The sequence below is a fragment of the Mustela nigripes genome, chromosome 5 (assembly GCF_022355385.1).
Source record: "Mustela nigripes isolate SB6536 chromosome 5, MUSNIG.SB6536, whole genome shotgun sequence".
Lineage (NCBI taxonomy): Eukaryota > Metazoa > Chordata > Mammalia > Carnivora > Mustelidae > Mustela > Mustela nigripes.
In genome coordinates this window covers 91539520-91558520 of record NC_081561.1, presented here as the reverse complement: position 1 = coordinate 91558520, position 19001 = coordinate 91539520, and the positions used below count along the sequence as shown (strand labels likewise).

At 39.9% G+C, this 19001-nt stretch overlaps 1 protein-coding gene across 4 annotated transcripts in view; it reads right to left on the bottom strand.

Moving 5' to 3' along the window:
* PHACTR2 (phosphatase and actin regulator 2) overlaps positions 1–19001 on the bottom strand; it is a 191398-nt gene that overhangs the window by 90338 nt on the left and 82059 nt on the right. For all 4 annotated transcript variants that reach the window (XM_059400866.1, XM_059400865.1, XM_059400868.1 and 1 more), the window contains exon 2: positions 4132–4299. In XM_059400866.1, the coding sequence (XP_059256849.1) occupies positions 4132–4299 (168 nt within the window). The remainder of the gene's footprint in view (positions 1–4131; positions 4300–19001) is intronic.

Here is a 19001-nt window from a genome sequence, read left to right as displayed (position 1 = left end):
CAGGCAAGGGAGAGGCAGAAGCGGTCTCTCTGCTGAGCAGGGAGCCCGATGTGGAACTCGATCCCAGGACCCTGGGATCATGACCTGAGCCAAAGGCAGCCGCTTAACTGACTGAGCCACGCAGGCGCCCCGATAATGACATCTTTTGTCAATCACGGAAAGACAAACCAGGGATGGCAAATGCTGCAGAGGTTGGTATGGGTGAAAATGAGAGAGTGACACTGAATTTCCTGATTGGGAGGCTTGGAGTGTCATCAGTGGAGTGTTGCACACAGGCACAGGTGGCAGAGGGAAAGGAATGACCATGGGAAGAGGATGTGGACAAAGTGGCACAGGCTGGATTTTCAAGACGTTTGGTCTTGAAGGCAACAGACTCTGCAGAAGTTGAAAGAACCACTGTGTTCAGACAGGGGATTTGACTGTATTCTTAGCTTTTGGGAGACAGAAGCAAATTTAAAGATCCAGAGGAAGGAACTTCAGCCACAACACACACAGCACCCCTCCCCACAAAAAAAGAAAGAAAAAAAGACAGGAGGAATAATTATGTAGGAAAAGAAGTGTAAATGACATTTTGAGTTCTAAATGCACAGAACGGATGTAACTGAGAGTAAAGATGGGACCAGAGAAGGGCCCCTCTGACTCAGGAGATAAAGAGTTAAGAAAAGATGCCCTGGGGGAAGTAAATGGGAAGAAGACTGCTCTCCCCCCTAGAACCCAAGGGCCTGTAGACCAGCCTGCACAGAGTTGAAGAGACAGGCAACTTTTTGCTTTAAAACAAGGCCAGAGAAACTGAAGTTGGGGCCTAGGCCCTGTCTCTCTTACAGGACAAGATGGACTTCCAAAATATAGTTGGCTCAAAAACAGGGCACTTTTCTCTCTCATTCTCTCTCTCTCTCTTTTTTTTCTTTAAGATTTTTATCTTTAAGTAACCTCTACACCAAATGTAGAGCTCGAATTCATACCCAGAGATCAAGAGTCATGTGCTCCACTGACCATGACCCTTCTAAACTGCCTCCGTCATGGGAAACATATGACTACAATGGCATCAATCAATCAGGGCTGCATCCTCTCTGTTACCAATCAAAAGAAAAAAAATTTCCTCAACAGAAACCCAGACTAGGAAAAGCAATATTAATCACTGTGTGGCGGAATGCAGGAAGATTCATAGCCATGTGGCTACAACACCAGGAACTTAGGAGAAGGAAAAACAAGATGGACTTGCCTTGGAAGAAATGCACCTTCTTTCAGATCTCAACACACTGTGGGACATGCCTAAGGTGGACTTTATAGTGTGCCAGACAGCACATGACCTTGGTCATATCCAAACAACCAGAGTTTGCTGTTTGAGGCAATTTATTAAAGAACACTTTTCTTGGGGCACCTGGGTGGCTCAGTGGGTTAAGCCTCTGCCTTCAACTTAGGTCATGATCTCAGGGTCCTGGGATCGAGCTCCACATCGGGCTCTCTGCTTACTGGGAAGCCTGCTTCCCCCGTCTCTCGGCCTGCCTCTCTGCCTACTTGTGATCTCTGTCTGTCAAATAAATTAATAAATAAAATCTTTAAAAAAAAAAAAACACCTTTCTCTTGGTTATTTCCAAATGCATCAGTTTTGCTCTAGACATGACAGCTTTCCTCAATGTAAAGAAAATATTTGTTACACGCTTTGTGCCTCCTTTTATTTTCAGGCTTCACTGATACACTTCATAAAGCTCAGCAGAAATTTAAGTCTTTTTTTTTTTTTTAAGATTTTATTTATTTATTTGGCAGACAGAGATTACAAGTAAGCAGAGAGAGAGGAGGAAGCAGGCTCCCTGCTGAGCAGAGAGCCCGATGTGGGGCTGGATCCCAGGACGCTGGGATCATGACCTGAGCTGAAGGCAGAGGCTTTAACCCACTGAGTCACCCAGGCGCCCCAGAAATTTAAGTCTTAAAATAAGCATATATATATATGAAGTAACAACAAAATATTTTATAATGGGACACTTGGTAACATCTTATGAAATTCAAGTACGACATTAATATGGGTTTAGAAAGAAATGACACAAATGCAGCAGATAAATTCAAAAAGAATTGTTAACGTGTCTACTTGGCTTGTCTTTATTCTGTGATGTCATAATTTGGATGCAAAGAAAACAGACATCTAATAACTTTTCAGGTTATTAATGTAGTCTGGTAGTCTTTAGGAACTAGGGCTACAGAACCCACAAATAACTCTTTGGAGCCAAGCTTATATAGACTCCGGTGTGACTCTGAAAAGAAAACAGCATAGAAAGATGGCTAGGCTTTCCTCAACAAATATGGGCTAACATAAAATAACACTTAAGGCTGTTTAAAATGACTTTTCTAAAATATTCAGGGTTACAGCCTCCCTATTATCAAAATAATTTTAAAAAGATGACAAGGAAAAGTGAAGGAGAATTTCCTTGTGGTTATCTTTTCTTCATTGGGGAGAGAGAAGTTAGCATCCAAGATGCAAGTAAAGGGCAAGCTAAACAAAAGAGGAGACTTCCATCCTCCCTCCTCAGTATCTTCTTATTGGCACTGTCTGGAGCCTGACTCCCGTCCTGGGTAGCCATGGTAACCCAAAGGGCCAGATTCTCTCAAAACTTAGGGAAATGTGAGAGGAGGACACTAAGAAGACCAGTCGTGGTTCCATTCACAACTGAAGAATATGGGAGCACAAGATGTCCAGCCAGGGATTAGAAGTCAAGGGCTGACAACAGAATCTGGAAATGAAAGCGCCTTAGAATAATCTCATTCGATTCTGATCTGACTTGCTCAAGGTCACGGGGTACCTCGATGGCAAAGCCACTACCAGAACCCAGATGTCCTTACTCACTCAGCACAGCACTCTGTCCACTTGCCATTGCCTTCTAATCCAAGGAACCAATTAGAAACTATAGAAAATGGGATAACCAATCTATTTTTATGTCCCCCTAAGCCAGGTCTCTTTTATTTTCCCTATCTTTTATTACAGAAATTTTCCAATACGTCCACACAGAGAGGAGAGAACAATAACCCCCCAGTACCCATGACCAAGCTTAAGCAATCACCAACTTGTGGCCAATCTTCTTTCATCTATATTCACCCCACCTCCAGGATTTTGAAACAAATCCCAGATATGGTATCATTATTTCTTTATTAAATATTACATGCTCAAAGAAGTTATACAGCAGCAAATGCATCACAGGCAATTTCATTAGGAAGCTTTGGTGTCCCTATTCCATACCTATGTGCTATTTGAGGTATTTTCTATTTTATTTCACAGCTCGAGAACTAAAGGCCAACTCCTATGTTAGCACAGACCAGTAAAATATGCTCTGTGACCCTCTACATACACCGACGATACTAACCTTGGTGCAATGAGGAATTCTGATAAGGCGATTGTATTAGACAAATAAGCATGGAGAATGTTGAACCTATATCAAGAGATAAATGCTTTTCTACCTTAAAGGCAATACTTGTTTAACTTGGGCTTAGTTCTGGCCTGAGATAAAAAGCAAATTTCTTCCATGAGTCTACATGAAAGGTACGAAATAATGTAATTCTTAAGGCTTAACAAATCCACAAAATGATAAAAAAAATTTTCACACCAATAGTGTTCTGACTCCCTTAGGACAGAAACCATTTATTTGTCTTAAAGGTATGATGGAAATTTTAAATTTAACAATAAAATACAGAAACACTTTTCTTTCAAACAGCCATTTACATTTATTTTTCCCATAAAACAAACACATTAAAAAAAGACATTCAAAAATTTTTCTTAAATTAACAAATAGGATTGTGTTACTGGAACTAAGTAGATAGATAATGGTGTGTGTGCGTGTGTGTGAACGGCTATTTTAGCTACAATGTTGACAAATAACATTTGCCCTTCTAATTTTCTATTATAACCTTCTTTCACTTCCCCTCCCTCCATACTAGTTTTCTGTATGAAGTATATATTTAAAAACAAGGGTATATTAGAAAGTCAATGAGTGGGAAAGCAGGCAAATCAGGACTCTAAGTTAAGTCTAATTTCATTTCAAATATGGCCTTTTTTTTCTGGGGAAAAAAAGCCCTACAAGACACAATTTTTATCTTATAAAAAATGTAACAACTTATCTTCTAGTAAAGTTATGATACTCATACCTGCTGAGGTTTCTCTAAATTTGTCACTGGTCTTCTTTTTCCTCCATTTCCAAGGTTTAAAGATTTTACCGATGGTGGAGAGTTTCCCCTTTCTCTTGAAGGGAGGTGTTTGTGAGCCTGCTGTTGGGCCATCTGAATTTGCTAGAGAAGCTTTGTCCAGTCCATCAACTGTATAAAGAAAAATAAAGTCAGAGAAAAGCTGTAGTAAAAAGTTTGAAACAACGTCATATTTCTTCCTGCACTTTAATAGCAAGCATGACCACTTTAATTGGAATCTCACGTAAAGTTTATTTTGTCTCACTTCCCAGCAGTAGAACTCCCCTAATATTAATCAGTAAATCAATCAATCATAAATTACAGCCCCTGGGGCGTCTGGGTGGCTCAGTGGGTTAGAGCTGCTGCCTTCGGTTCAGGTCATGATCCCGGGGACCTGGGATCGAGCCCTGCATCTGGCTGTCTGCTCCGCAGGGAGCCTGCTTCCTCTCCTCTCTCTTTCTGCCCGCCTCTCTGTCTACTTGTGATCTCTGTCTGTCAAATAAATAAATAAAATCTTAAAAAAAAAAAAAGAAAAAGAAAAAAGAAATTACAGCCCCCTTAGATAATCATTTTGGGAAAATAGAAAAGAAGCAAGAGACTTACATAATAGGTAAGGCCAGACAAATAGGGGTCTGTGAAACCCAGCTGAATCCATCGCAGCAACTACAACACTATTTTGTGAAGGACTAGAGCATTCTAAGTATTCCTGAAATAGGATGTTCCTCCAGAGGCTAGTATGGCATTCTCAGTAATGAATATTACAGTTACAGTGCAGTTAAAACCATGGTTTCTCCTTCGCAAAATTTAATTTCGTGCCAAGAAGCTAATTCTAACTTTTACAATGCTAAAACCAACTTTTGCTTCTAAAAGAAAATTTCAGCTTCCAATAAACCGATAATTTTCACTAACAATAAGAAATGCGTGGAAAATGTGGGTATTGTGTGTGATAGAACACATCTTTAGGGACTAAATCATTTTATTAATCAAAGAAAGGCCTAAAACCTTAAGTTGCCTTGCACTAGTTCAAAACAGAAAGTAGACAATGATGACTTATGTTATTGCTACTGTTAAATGGTAATGGCAAAAAACTAGAAGCAGCCCAGAATGGATAGACTGTGGTACTGTTCATGTAACAAAATAACTCAGCAATAGTAATAACGATAACAACCCCCCCCATACATACAACAACATGAATGCCTCTCAAAAACACTGTGCTGAAAAAAAAGCCAAGCACAACAAAGTACAAATACATACCATGTGGTTCTATTTATATGAGGTCCTAAAGGAGTCAAAATGAATTTATGATAATAACAAAAAAAGAAAAAAAAATCAGAACAGTAGTTCTTGAAATGTGATGTAAGTTAATTGAGAAGAGGCTTCAAGGGAACTTTGTGGGGTGACTGAAATTATCCCAATAAGGGATAGATCATACAAAACTCACCAAATGATATTTTTGATATCATGCATTTTACTTTATATAAAATTCACCTTTAAAAAACAATAAATAGTGAACTCCAATTAATGATATGCATGCTGATGTGCTTAGGGATAAAGTGTACTGATGTCCATCAAAAACAATTAATGGACAGACGGATGGAATGGGTAGATGGATAAATACAATAAAGTAAATAAAAACCATACTAAAAAAAATATAGCAAAACATTAAGTGTTGAATTTGGGGAGAAGCAAGATACGTGATGATTAACTATATAATTCTTTCATCTTGAAAACTTCCATAAGAAAATGCTGGAAAACAAAACAAAACAAAGGCAGAATTGAATGGCAACGACTTTTGCTTGCAGAAAAATGGAGTAGACTTACATTTTCCTATTCCTCCTCTTAAATTGAACTTAAAAACCCCAGATGTTATATATAAACAAAGCATAAGAAGACTCTGCAAAGTGAAAAGAAAGTAGACCACCCTGAGACTTCAGGACCCAAGAAACAACATGAAGGTGAGATCCCGGGTTTTCTTTTTGTCTCACTTACACCAGACTTGTAGCTGAAAGGAGTCACAACCCGGAAACACTATGAGGCACAGACCAAAAAAGCCACCACAAAAGCTGCTCTCCAGCCAAAATAGCAAGAAAGGGACAGCCTAGGAAGAAGGAAACCCTATAGTCAATAACTACTCTATTCCAGCCAAACACCACAAAAGAAATGATCACTGTGAATGCCAGGAAAGGATGAGTGGGGAGACTAGAAGTCTACCCTCATGAAGCTGTAACCAACTCCCCTGTCAGAGATATCATGAAAGACCAAGTAGGGAGTTGGGACCTTCACGCCTAACATCTGGTAATGAATGATCCTCTACAGAGAGCACATGAGAGCCTGGCCTTCCACCCCTACACAGCAGTAATGAGGTGTCTCTCCTCCTCTATCCCCATAAATATTGGGGTGGTATCAAACCAATGTCCAGTGGGAACAAGACCACTCCTCTCCACTGTGGTATCAGTTCAGACTATACAGGGATCTAGAAATACCACCATCCCCAAGAAGAATGAGGAGCATCCCCTGCCCCCACTTCCACCATCAGGTATCAAAAGAGGGTAACAGGAGAACTTGGATTTCTACCTCTACCTGGCAGCAACCCGGCAGTACCCCTCCTTCCAATGCTGGAGATGTGGTAGGCAAAGAGAGTTAAAAAAAAAAAAAAAAGTATTCAATAAGATTTTGAGTCCCATAGCATAATATAAAAATGTCTACATCTGAATCAAAAATCATTTGGCATACCAGAATTAAAGAAATCTTAAACTGAATGAAAAAAGACAATCCAGCTACACTAATATGTAAATCCTTATAAGCTGCTTCCAAACAAGAAGGATAAATTCCGGTTCTCCCTCTAGCAATGTTTATTCTAGTTTCAGATAGAAATGCAAATCCTGCAGTGACTGGTTCTTCCATACATGGTTCCTGACCCTACTTTACCCTGCCCATATGGACCAAAGTACAATGGGCAGAGAGAAATATAGGACAGAGTGATTTTGAAGCTAAGCCAGAGTAAAAATGTAAAATCCTGATTTACTTCACTTCCACTCTTGTCCACTACCTTCCTCAAACAAAAGGCAAACCCAGGGAGGAACTGAGTGTCTGGTGTTCCTTCTTTTTTGAGATTTTATGCTGAAGGCTTAATTTTGAACAATTTCAGTGTTGTGAAAGATATAAGGGCTGACTATTACACACACAGGAACGAGGGTTTCTATCTCAAATTCATCTCTGTGGCTACAGACATGCATCTACTTTTCTTTATCTCTCAAGCCACATATCCAGTTCCTTGACACGCCATAAAAATTCTGCTTTTGACACAAACCACTGAAGAATAATCTACTTTTTCTCCTCAAAACAAAAATAAACAAAGCAAAAAGTAAATGATTCTCTAGGTGACAAATGGGGAGACTGAGTGAGTGAAGAATTAAAACCTTAGTGTTAAATTCATAGCTGCATAAGAAATTAACTGCCATTATCTTTATTATTCATCTACAGTTCTAGTCTTTATCTCTGCTCTGGAAAGGGTCCGGGATCATACCAATGACCAGAGCAGTGCACACACATACATATCTTTTTTCTGATAGAAAGTTTAATTCATTTGTAATTTTGTAATTGTTGGGTTAGTAGAGCAAACCAGGGTTGCAATTAAGAACCACGTGTTGGCACAGTTGGCTATACTGCCATTGTGCATCTCTTGGATCATGAATATGTAGGGGATTTTCACCTGCTTTTGAGTAGTATGAACAGAATATATCTCTCTTCTCCAAACACCTAGGATACTGTCAGTTCCATTGATACTTCTATAATTTTCTTTTGAATCAACTTACCATTAAAATCTGTTTGAAACTTACTAAAAATTTTTTTCACAACAAGTCACCTGAATCTTATATTTGCATCCAGATGAGAACAAATTGTTAGGTAAATCCCAGATGAAAGTCTAAATTTCCTGTTTTAAAGGTTAATTTTGATTGATTTTCATGTTTTGAAAAGTAACCTGCCCTTCATCAGAAATTTCTTTTTCACACTTGAGATTGTTTTAAAATATTTAAAATATTTATTTATTTTACAGTTTTTATGTTTTCCAGTATAAGTCTGCCACTTTCCCCTTTAAAGGCCATAGAACTTTACAGCAGCATTCAGGGAAGATTTGACTTTATTTCCTATCCTTACATGAGGCCTCTCTCAACCGAATGCCTTCATACATGTACTCTCATATACAGGGGCATACATAATTTCTGGACCCAGAACCAAGTAGACAACAAAATGAGGATAAACTCATGCTCTGAGCCATCGCAGATGAGACTTGATAATAGTTTCCAAAGAAGCCAAGTGGCTATCCTTGTCTTGAGTTCACTAATGGAGATCCGTACTCTCTTGCTGATCAGAGTTTGGGTTGTACCAAAATCTTCCTTTTGGGGGGGTAAGATGAATGATCACTGACAGAGAAAAGGAACAGAAAGATCAAGGTATGTGGCATTACATGAAGAGTATGAGTTAACAATTCTGAAGCTGCTATCCAAGTACACTGGGACAGAAAAAATAAGTATACGGATGATTTATGTCGGGAGCCACTGCTGGAAAGCGAGCTTTTTGGTAAGTGGGGGGGATGGGGTAGTTAGAATGATCCTTACGGCACTGTATTAGAGGTGGAAATACCATGACAGTTCTGTTCTGTTCAGAAAGTTCTGTTCATTCAGAAAGCCTAGAAGCAACAATACCCCAAGTGTGCACACTGGTACTCAGATCTTGGTTTCTAACAGTGCTCTTCAAAGAAACGAAACACTAGTTAGCCTGGAGTATGTTTCAGTGCCAGAAAGTAAGCAAGTGCTCAAAAAACAGACCGATGGGAGTATGTCAAATCCACCCCCATAGGAGCCAACTGAAAGAGTACCAAAGGCCAAAGGTGGAACAATCTGAGCAATAAAATAAATGATGTAGTATTAGATAATAATCCAAAGTATAAAATAAATATATATAATATTAATAGAAATAAATATTGAATACTGATATAGAAAACATCACACTGATATAAATATTGAATGATTAAATAATATCATACTAATATAAATATTGAATAATTAAATGTGGGAAAGCAAATTTGTACAGAAGATTACAAATAATTTACATAAACACTCCATCTCAAGGGAGTGGAGCTGAACTCCCCACTCCTCAAATGTGGGCTACACACTGGGACTTCCTTCCAAGGACTGCAACATAAAACAGAGGGGGAGGAGTGACTTTACAGAGGAGAAAATTGACAAACACTACCTCAGCTAAGTGATCTTGATTAATTGCATCCATAGGATGTCATGTTGATAACATGTACCCTTGATATGATGGATGAAAATCATACTTCAAGACCTATAACCCCACTGTAACCATGAGAAAAACATCAGACAAAACTAAAATGAGGGACATTTACAAATTACCTGATCAATACACCTCAAAACTGTCAACATCATTAAAAACAAAGAAAGTCTAAGAAACGATCAGAGACCAGAGGAGCTAAGGAGACATATAAATAGATGCAATGTGGTATCCTGGATGGAATCCTGAAACAACAAAAAAAGGGCATTTGGGGAAAATGAGGGAAATCCCAATAAATTATGGAATTTAGTCAACAGTAATGCACCTGTGCTCTGTTCCTTGGTTGTAACAAATGTATCATACTCATATATCAGATGAATAACAGGAGAAACTAAGTAGGGGGGGTATATGAGAACTCCGTACTATCTTTGTAATTCTTCCACAAATCTATAAATATCTTAAAGAATTCGTTTGTATAAATGTGGCGTTAGCTAGCATAGAGGTGCATGAGGATGAGAATTTAAGAGGTTCATAGGGGTGAGGATATCAGCTGTAGGGAGACCTCAGGGAGTCCTGGTTTTACCATGAGTAAACATTTCTGCTCAGAGAGGTTTTGGGAAGTTAATATGCTTTAGAATTGCCCATCTTTCTCTCTAAAATCTCTTTTTTTAAAAATAAATTATTTTTATTACCAGATAATGTATTATTTGCCCCAGGGGTACAGGTCTGTGAATCATCAGGCTTACACATTTCATAGCACTCACCATAGCACATGCCCTCCCCAGTGTCCATACCCCAACCACCCCATCCCTACCCTCTCATCCGCAGCAACCCTCAGTTTGTTTTGAGAGATTAAGAGTCTCTTATGGTTTGTCTCCCTCCCGATCCCGTCTTGTTTCATAAAAATCTCTTTTTATCAATATTTTCAATTTCTAGTGTTTTATCACTGAGATATATTTCATCACTTTTCAGCACATGATAGACCCAAATAAGGTAATTGACATCCAACATCTTTCAAAAGGATAGATAATGAGTCTTGAAAAATGGTGTCAGCAAGTGTCCACTCAGTTACTGTGAGCCTAATCCAAACATACCCCCAATTCTCTCTCTCTCTCACCATACCAGGATTAGTATCATATACTGATGACATAGAATGACAAATCTGGGAATAAAAAAGGTTCCTTGTTCTTTATTTTTAAATCACTGAAGCGGAACTGTTTTCGGTAATAGAATTTTATTTGGGAATCAAAGTAAATTTAAAGGACTGAAACTTATTTCATGACAATTGAGGACTCCTTTCCTATCTCATCCCCTGCACTCAGAAGGATGGAAGAGTGAATGGCACAATTCAGAAACAGAAACCCCACAGCTGATGCCAGTGGGAAAGTTCTGATGCATAGTACCCAGCAATGAACTAGCCACTGACCCACCTTGCGTTTGATTCTCTCCTGAAAGTGGAAATTAGTGAGCACTTTATTAACAGCAGAACTGATGACCACTGATACTTGTTGAGTGCGCATGTGCGTCAGGCTCTGTGCTAAGTACCTTACCTGCCTTGGCTCATGCTAATTCTCAGGACAGCTCTGACATAGATTCTATGATCAGTCCCATTTTGGAGATAAGAAAAGACTCACAGAGACTAAATGTCTAGCTCGGTATTTGGCAATGTACGTGGAGGTGCTTTCATATAGAGAAAGATTAAATAAACATTTATTGACTAAATTATGTGACTTAAAATGAATAAATATGTATCTTCCTCAAGTGACACACTGTGTGGGTGGCAGAGCTTGGATTCCAAGTCAGAGATGTCCCTCTGTACTACTGACCAGCAAGGCCTGCTTTAATTCAGTGCCATGAACCCACCATCAAGGTCCTTGGAGATCCCAGACAGTAGGACAGGATTCTCACCCTCCCTTTCGGAGCTCGCAGGATGGTTGGGGGAGCAGATGTGATCGGTGCTTTGTGATGCCGGCCAGGTGGGGAGGCACTGGAACAAAGATGGGAGAAGAGCCCAAAGGTGGAAGCACAGGGAGAAGATCAGTCAACACTGACGGAGGTGACTGGGGAATGTTTCACAGGGAGGGCGAGACTCGACTGGGAACCGAAAAGATGAGTAGACTTTTTGGTGGAAATCAAGGAAGGAATGGCCTGAAAGTGATCCAATCAAGGATGGCTGACCTTTTAGAGTAAAGCCAAAAAAAAAAAAAAAAAAACCACCAAAAAACAAAAAACAAAACCCCAAAACCCCACATTCTCACTGCCATGCTCCTGTACTCAAAATAGACACACGTTACGTATGTATGGGAGAATAAATGAAAGCAAATTTATAAGGTCAAGTCTTTGAACATGTGAAATGGTTCAATGTGAAAAATGTAAAAAGGAACTAGAGAATGAGTGAACTTTCTATATATCAATGTATATAGCATTACTTAAAAATCTAAGAATACAATTTTAGAGTTAGAAAAGATCTCGGTTGGTACAGGGAAACACACTGCTTTTCCTTAGCTGACTGCTTAAAGAATCATCAACATTAAGGTGATAATCAAGGCTAAAAATATTTTAATTATGTAGCCATCATCTTTTAAAATACAGTAAGAGTAAAAAGAATAGAATGTAAACAAGAAACCAAATTTGAAGAAAAAGAATAGAATATGAAAAACACTGATATCCTAAGAGTCGAATGAAGTTATACTAGTCCCCCCCCCCGGAGGAAGATTGCCCTCCTAACTCCACTCCGTATTTGCCAATTTCCAGTCCTCTGTTACTGAAAGAAGCTATAAAGTTATCTAGAGGGACCTGGGTAAGATCTGCCACTCAAATTAAACTATGGAGATTTTTCAAAATAATTTTTAGGTATATTTACAGACAGTAAATGATTCTGTGTATGTAATCACCATCCAGATCAAAGTCTAGAATTATTTCCAGACCCAGAAAGCTTCCTTGTGCTTCTTCCCAGTCATAACCACCCTCTCCCACCCATTCCCCCAAATAACCATTGTTTTAACCCCGATTACCACTGATTTATGTCACCTATTCTTGAACTTCAGCTTAGTGGACCTCTACAGCACACTCCTTTATAAAGGTCTGTCCTTTTTCACTGAACTTTATGTCTGAGAATCATCTAAACACATGGGCATTCCAAAGCAAAGTTACCTAGCTACAAAATGGAAATCTGCAGTCTTAGCAAGACCTCAGATGAGAGAACACTCAAAAATGATAACCTTTATACAAGCTCTTCTATTTATAAAGGATATCATGGTTAATTTCTTTATCTGAAAAATGCAAATAACATCTCCCTTCCCTTGCCAGATTTCTGGGAAAGCTAACCCATCTATTATCTTTTGAGACTGCCCTGAAACTGTGCTACACTGGAAGCTCACCTATGCAAGATGAAAGGTTAAGAAGCAGTTTGCTGTCCATAAATAATGGCAGCTTTACATTTATTTGCACTCTGCATATGAAATCATGCAGCAGTTCCAACACATGCAATTTGTAGAAACACTGAGTACTAAGTTATCTGTTGTGGGAACTGCAACTGTGTTTAATACAGGGGTTCTACATTATCTTTTATATATATATATATATAAAGCCACCCAGGTGCCCCTATCCTATATATATTAAAAAAAATACTTATGAATGGGGCACCTGGGTGTCTCAGTGGGTTAAAGCCTCTGCCTTCGGCTCGGGTCATGATCCCGGAGTCCTGGAATCGAGTTCCACATTGGGCTCTCTGCTCAGAAGGGAGCCTGCTTCCTCTTCTCTCTCTGCCTGCCTCTCTGCCTACTTGTGATCTCTGTCAAGTAAATAAATAAAATTTAAAAAAAAAAAAACCCAAAAAACAAACCCAACCTGTGGAGAAACTGAGACCCAAGGAGGAGACTATGTGGCTTCCCAAGTCATTAGCTAATGGCAAAGACATCATCTAGGTCATGTGATTCCTGAGTCTGTCCTCCTTGGAATACAACAGCTAAATTGATGAATCAGTAGCACCTCTTAGTAGCTCTAGAAGGGCATTATGATTCTTCATAGGGCAAAAAGCAAAGATTTATTGCAATAAATCTCAGTTACTGTTCTGGGTTTTAGCCATCCAATTGGAATGGCTGACTGTAAGCCAAGAAGAGAGCTGAGTCCCACACCGGACTCTGCTTCTTAATAGCCCTTTGACCTTCGGCAAAGACCTCAATACTTCATTGCTGAGATGAGGAGACTAGGTTACGTGATCTCTAGGCTCTTTTCCAATTTTGAAAAATTCTGATTCTCATACTGATCTGTGCTGAATACATAGATCTTACAGGCCACATGAAGACCTGTTCTAAGTGCTTTATGAATGGTGTCTTCTTAACCATCAAATGGCCCTGTGAGGTAGGGGCTTGTTAGCATTCCCACTTTGTAATGAGAGTGAAGTCCAGAGAGAGCCAAGTAATTGGCCCAAGGTCACAAAGCTGGTTAAGTGGGATTTAAAGTCAGGAGTTGGCCACTAGGGTCTCCTCTGTACAAAATGGGTCAGAGGGATATGGGTGGAAATAGAGCTCTATTCTTAGAGAAGGCAAGACATAAACCCTAATGAATAATAACTCAGTTCTACCTCCCACCTCCTCTGTGGACTAACCCAAAGAATTACAGCAGGTACTGTTTGGCTCTGTAAACCAATAGCCTCAGTATCTTCACAGTTTGGTTCACGCTTGTTGAAGGCAGAGTGTGTCCTTTGCTAATATTAACTACGGTCCTTTGATTGCACATAATCCTTATTTACCATAGTATTAATTTTAGGAATTTGATATCTACAGTTTTTTAACTTGTTTTTCTATGGAGGCGGCCATTATTTTTAAACCCCCAAAGGGAAAAGCTACTAAAGACTTCCATCTGTCTGCAAGCACCCACAAAGAATTTCAGAGTTTAAACTCATGGCCGATAGGCCTACAGAATGAGCATGTTTGTGCAGCTGGAGGACATCCTGATGCTCGGACATGCCCAACAGCCCCTAGACTTGCTGCGGGATATTTAACAGATTAAATAATATCACTTGTATTTGGGGTTTAAAGAAACTCTGGTCGAGTAGACAACAGGAAAATGAATTTTATTGTTAAATAAAAGCATTTTAAGTTTTAAATACCACTGTGATCACAATCAGCAAAGGGTTCTGTGAAAAGTGTTGATGGCTCTACGTGGAAATATCAAGAACTTTGCTAGTGAAGTGAAAAATAAGAAAAATAAGAAAGGAAGCAACCGTCATGGTGTGTGGAGGCTGTGCTGTGTTCATCAAAAAGGAGAAAAGGTCAACACATCTCCCCACTGGGCAAGACATCAACTGAGCAAATTTTACTCCTGTATGTTAGGACAACAGCCAATCCGTTTGCTGAACACAGGCATAGGGATGAAACTTCAGGGGAGAAACTATTCATAATGAAATTTCGTAATTCTTTTTTTTTTTTTTTTAAAGATTTTATTTATTTATTTGACAGATAGAGACCACAAGTAGGCAGAGAGGCAGAGAGAGAGGAGGAAGCAGGCGCCCTGCTGAGCAGAGAGCCCGATGCGGGACTCGATCCCAGGACCCTGAGATCATGACCTGAGCCGAAGGCAGCAGCTTAACCCACTGAGCCACCCAGGCGCCCTGAAATTTCGTAATTCTTAAGTAAGCAGCTAAGTTTTGCCAGAGATACAATTATGAAAACTTTCCCACTGTGGATGAATGTAACAGAAGTATTAATAAAATGACATATTAAATCTGGACCAATATCTTTAGGTCAAAAAGCTGGTGGATAAATAAGGACCCGGATCATATGCCTATAATGTGATAATACTGTTTATAGTCCGTCAGTGCCGTGGCTGTCACACCAAGTCCCCAAGTCTGGTACCTGTGAAGAGAATGGCGGCCTCGTGCATAATTCCAGACTATCCACCCAAGGCAGAATTGAAACCTACAGGCTTATACAGTGTTGGGCAGGATGCTGAGAGGAGAATTGATGTCATGAAGAATCCCCAGGGCCCCCAGATTTATATTCTTGTAGTTCAGTTAAGAGATGACTGCAACAACCAGGCATCTGAACTTGGAGAGCAGTGAAAATGAATTAGAAATGATGAATGGATCCAAGGGACATTGAGGAAGAAGTGAGGAAAAGGGGGAACTGTCTAGAGAAATCACGGAGAATTCTATGGCCTGAAGCTCTTGGACGTGTGCTGGAATGCCAAGAAAGGACGTGGAGAAAGACCGATGGCTTATGTTCAGGCCGCATGAACTTCAGGTATTGGCAGGACATTCAGGGGAAGATGTCCAGCAGACAGAAATACACTATTGGCACACTAGCAGGAAGTCAATGTTGAAGTTACTTGGGGGAGTCTTCCAAACAAAAGCGGCAGTTGAGGGCCAGGGGGAAACTCTTAGAAAATGATTACATTTAGAAGGCAGTAGGCTGTACATAATAAAGAACCTTGGACTTCTCCTGTACCGAGAATCATCAGGTACAAGACAGAGGTTAGTTTATTTGTTATAAAGTCACAAGTGTGGGGGATTCTAGGGCATGTTTATGGACCGAGGGGAAAGAGCCAGAAGCACAAGAGAACTGACTAACCACACGGGGATGGGCTTCTCTCCGGATAACAGTGAGACTCTGGGCGGAGGAGGAGAGCCTGAACCTCACTTCATGAATGCGAGGAAGTGAGCAGGAAGTCAGGGGATGACGGCACCAGAGCTGTGAAGAGGAACGCAGCAGGAGGGTATGTACTTCGAGTGAGAATACACACGTTACTGGAAGCAAAGCAGGCAGGAGTGGTAGCCAGGAGTGAGTCACATGTCCATGGTGAGGGAGAGCAGAACCTCCATTATGGAGTTACCAAGTGAAGCACTGCCAAGGAGAGGTGGGTTCCAGACAAAACAAGACAAGGAGGAAGGAGAGTTCCACAAAAAGATGGAAGTTGTAGAAAAATCTGCGTACTGTGGGATGGAGTCATGCATTCATAATTAATGTACTGAGCAACTATCATAGACAAGGTAATGCACTGAAGCCATAATAGTAAGCAAAAGGGACTGGATCTCTGCCTTCAGGAAGCTAACCGTCTATGAGAAGGGTTGACATTATTCAAGTAACCATCATTCCAATACAGAAACCTGGCACAGAACATTCTGTTCTGTGAGAGAACAGAGGAGGTAAGTGGCAGGAGGGGCTCAGGGGTGGGGGTTGAGCCCTCGCTCTTGTGACAGCCATGGCCTGACACACTCTCTAAGTTCTGGGTTAAAAATTCAGGGCTAAGCTGTTTGAGGGTTATGGAGATTTAGTCTAGTTTCATAACAGTTCTTAAAAGGTAGAAAGACCCCATCCAAATTAGGCAGGAAACGATTTAGAAGTCACTGAAAAGCAAAGGATTAACATTCCTTAGTCTGTAACATCTAATTGTGGGGGGTGGGGGGGTGGAGACAGGGAAGGGAGAGAGTTCCATTAGTTGTCTTTTGAAAAAAATAACTTTATAGTGATGACGGCCTTAGGGTTGAGTTTAATCTTTTTTTCACCAACACAGTCACTAAGGTGATTCCCACTTAGAAGATGTTCTACTTTGGTTTCTTTCTTTTCAAACAACATGTGTGTCAAGCAAGCATTCCAGAGAACAAGGTGTACCAGCAGGACTTGGGTAGAATACCACAAGGAAAGGCTCTGAATCCAATTAGGGCACCATCAAGCCAACCATCTTATTTCAAAAAATTTTTTTTTGATATAATTTTTATTGAGATTTTCAATACTGGCCTAAAGGAATGTTGAATGATGTGAGGGGAAAGCCCCTAACTGAATTCAGAAGCAGCTAGCTGCAATTCATCAACCTTTCCAGAAGCCATAAAAATAACTTTTAATTGTTGTTGTTATTAAACAAGTAGCGGGGGGGGGGGATGGCCTCTTCAAGGAGCAAGTATATGAAGAGAAAATCACAGTGCTCCCTACTAGATCGAGAGTCCCATGAGGACAGGCATCAAAAGTGTTTTATTCTAGGTGGTGCCCCCACTCTGTACCCAGGCCACAGAAGGTACTTAATGAATATTTACAAAATGAATGACTAAATCATGGACAAATGTCTGGCAATAATGAATGTACAAGGCCTGGCCTAAGTAGGCTATGATTTATTTTAGCAGGTCTTTAGATTTTTCATACAGAGGAAATTGTTTCCAATGGTGCCTTCCTGCAGAACTCCAAATATTTTGAATGATAACATAACAAACACTAAAGTTTGAAATTGAGAAAATATCAAAGCCAGCAGGAAGGATGATTAACACTCATAAGAATGGTAGAGACATTGTTGACAAATTTTTCAGGTGAGCAAAGACTGACTTTGCGGCTTACTGTGTCCTTTTAAAAAGACAATCCACCAAAGACAAACAACTGAGAAAAAACAGTTGGAATAATTTATATGTGAAATGATCTTTAAAGAATTGTGTATTTTTATATAGCAATGAGTGACGAAAAATTAACACCCTACACAGACATTTCTTTCTTCCTTCTCAAAACACATTAGGCAACTCAGACTTTTCTGCAGTCTTCATCTTCTTTCTCCTAACTGGGGGACTCAGAAGGGAATTTAGTTTCATGTTCAAGAAACCGGAAAGGCAAATTATCTGACTGAATTGAAACCAAGTCCAAATTGCCTTTGGTTTTCCATTGTTTTCAGGCATTACATGTGAGAATTTAAATCTCTCAGAAAATAGGGGCCCACATAGAAAACTCTAAAACCGTATTTTCCACCTGAGATAAATTCTGTCACATTATGACATTACGGATCTTTAGCTCTGTATCGATACTTTAGACTTTTGATTCACTAAATACATCAGAAACTGGTAGAACTACAAGGTCCTCGGTATGGTAGCCAAGTAGTACTATGGTGGCAGATACCTGACGAGACAATGCAACACGCCCAATGGAATCATTCTTTAAGACTGGCAGCCAGCAGCAAGTTTCTTCCCACTCTGAACAGAAAATACCACTTCTCTTATCTCACCTTTCAACTGAGAATCAAACATCTCCTGTTATACCAGTATCTTACGGGACCAAACACAAATGGAGAAATGAACAGCTTTTCCTGTGCTCTGTATTAAAGCTTCCAGAGAAGTAAGAAAATGTTTTATTTTATCCTTCAGCTTACTTGGCACCCTGGTGACACCTAGTATATGCTGAGAGAGAGAGAGAGAGGAAGGAAGGAAGGAAAGGAGAGAGAGGAAGAAAGGGAGAAAGAATGATTTTAAAAAAAAAGATTTTATATATTTATTTGACAGCCAGAGACACAGCAAGAGAGGGGGAGTGAGAGAGGGAGAAGCAGGCTTCCTGCCGAGCCAGGGAGCCTGATGCGGGGCTCGATCCCAGGGCTTGGGATCATGACCTGAGAAGAAGGCAGACACTTAACAACTAAACCACCCAGGTGCCCCCAGAGAGTCATTTTAAGTAAAAACACAGACCTATTAATTTCCACTGATGGGCCTTGGGGCAGAAAGACTTGAATTGAATCAACTGTTCTTCTACTTCCTAGCTGGTAATCTTGGGCAAGCCTTTCAAGCTTTCAGA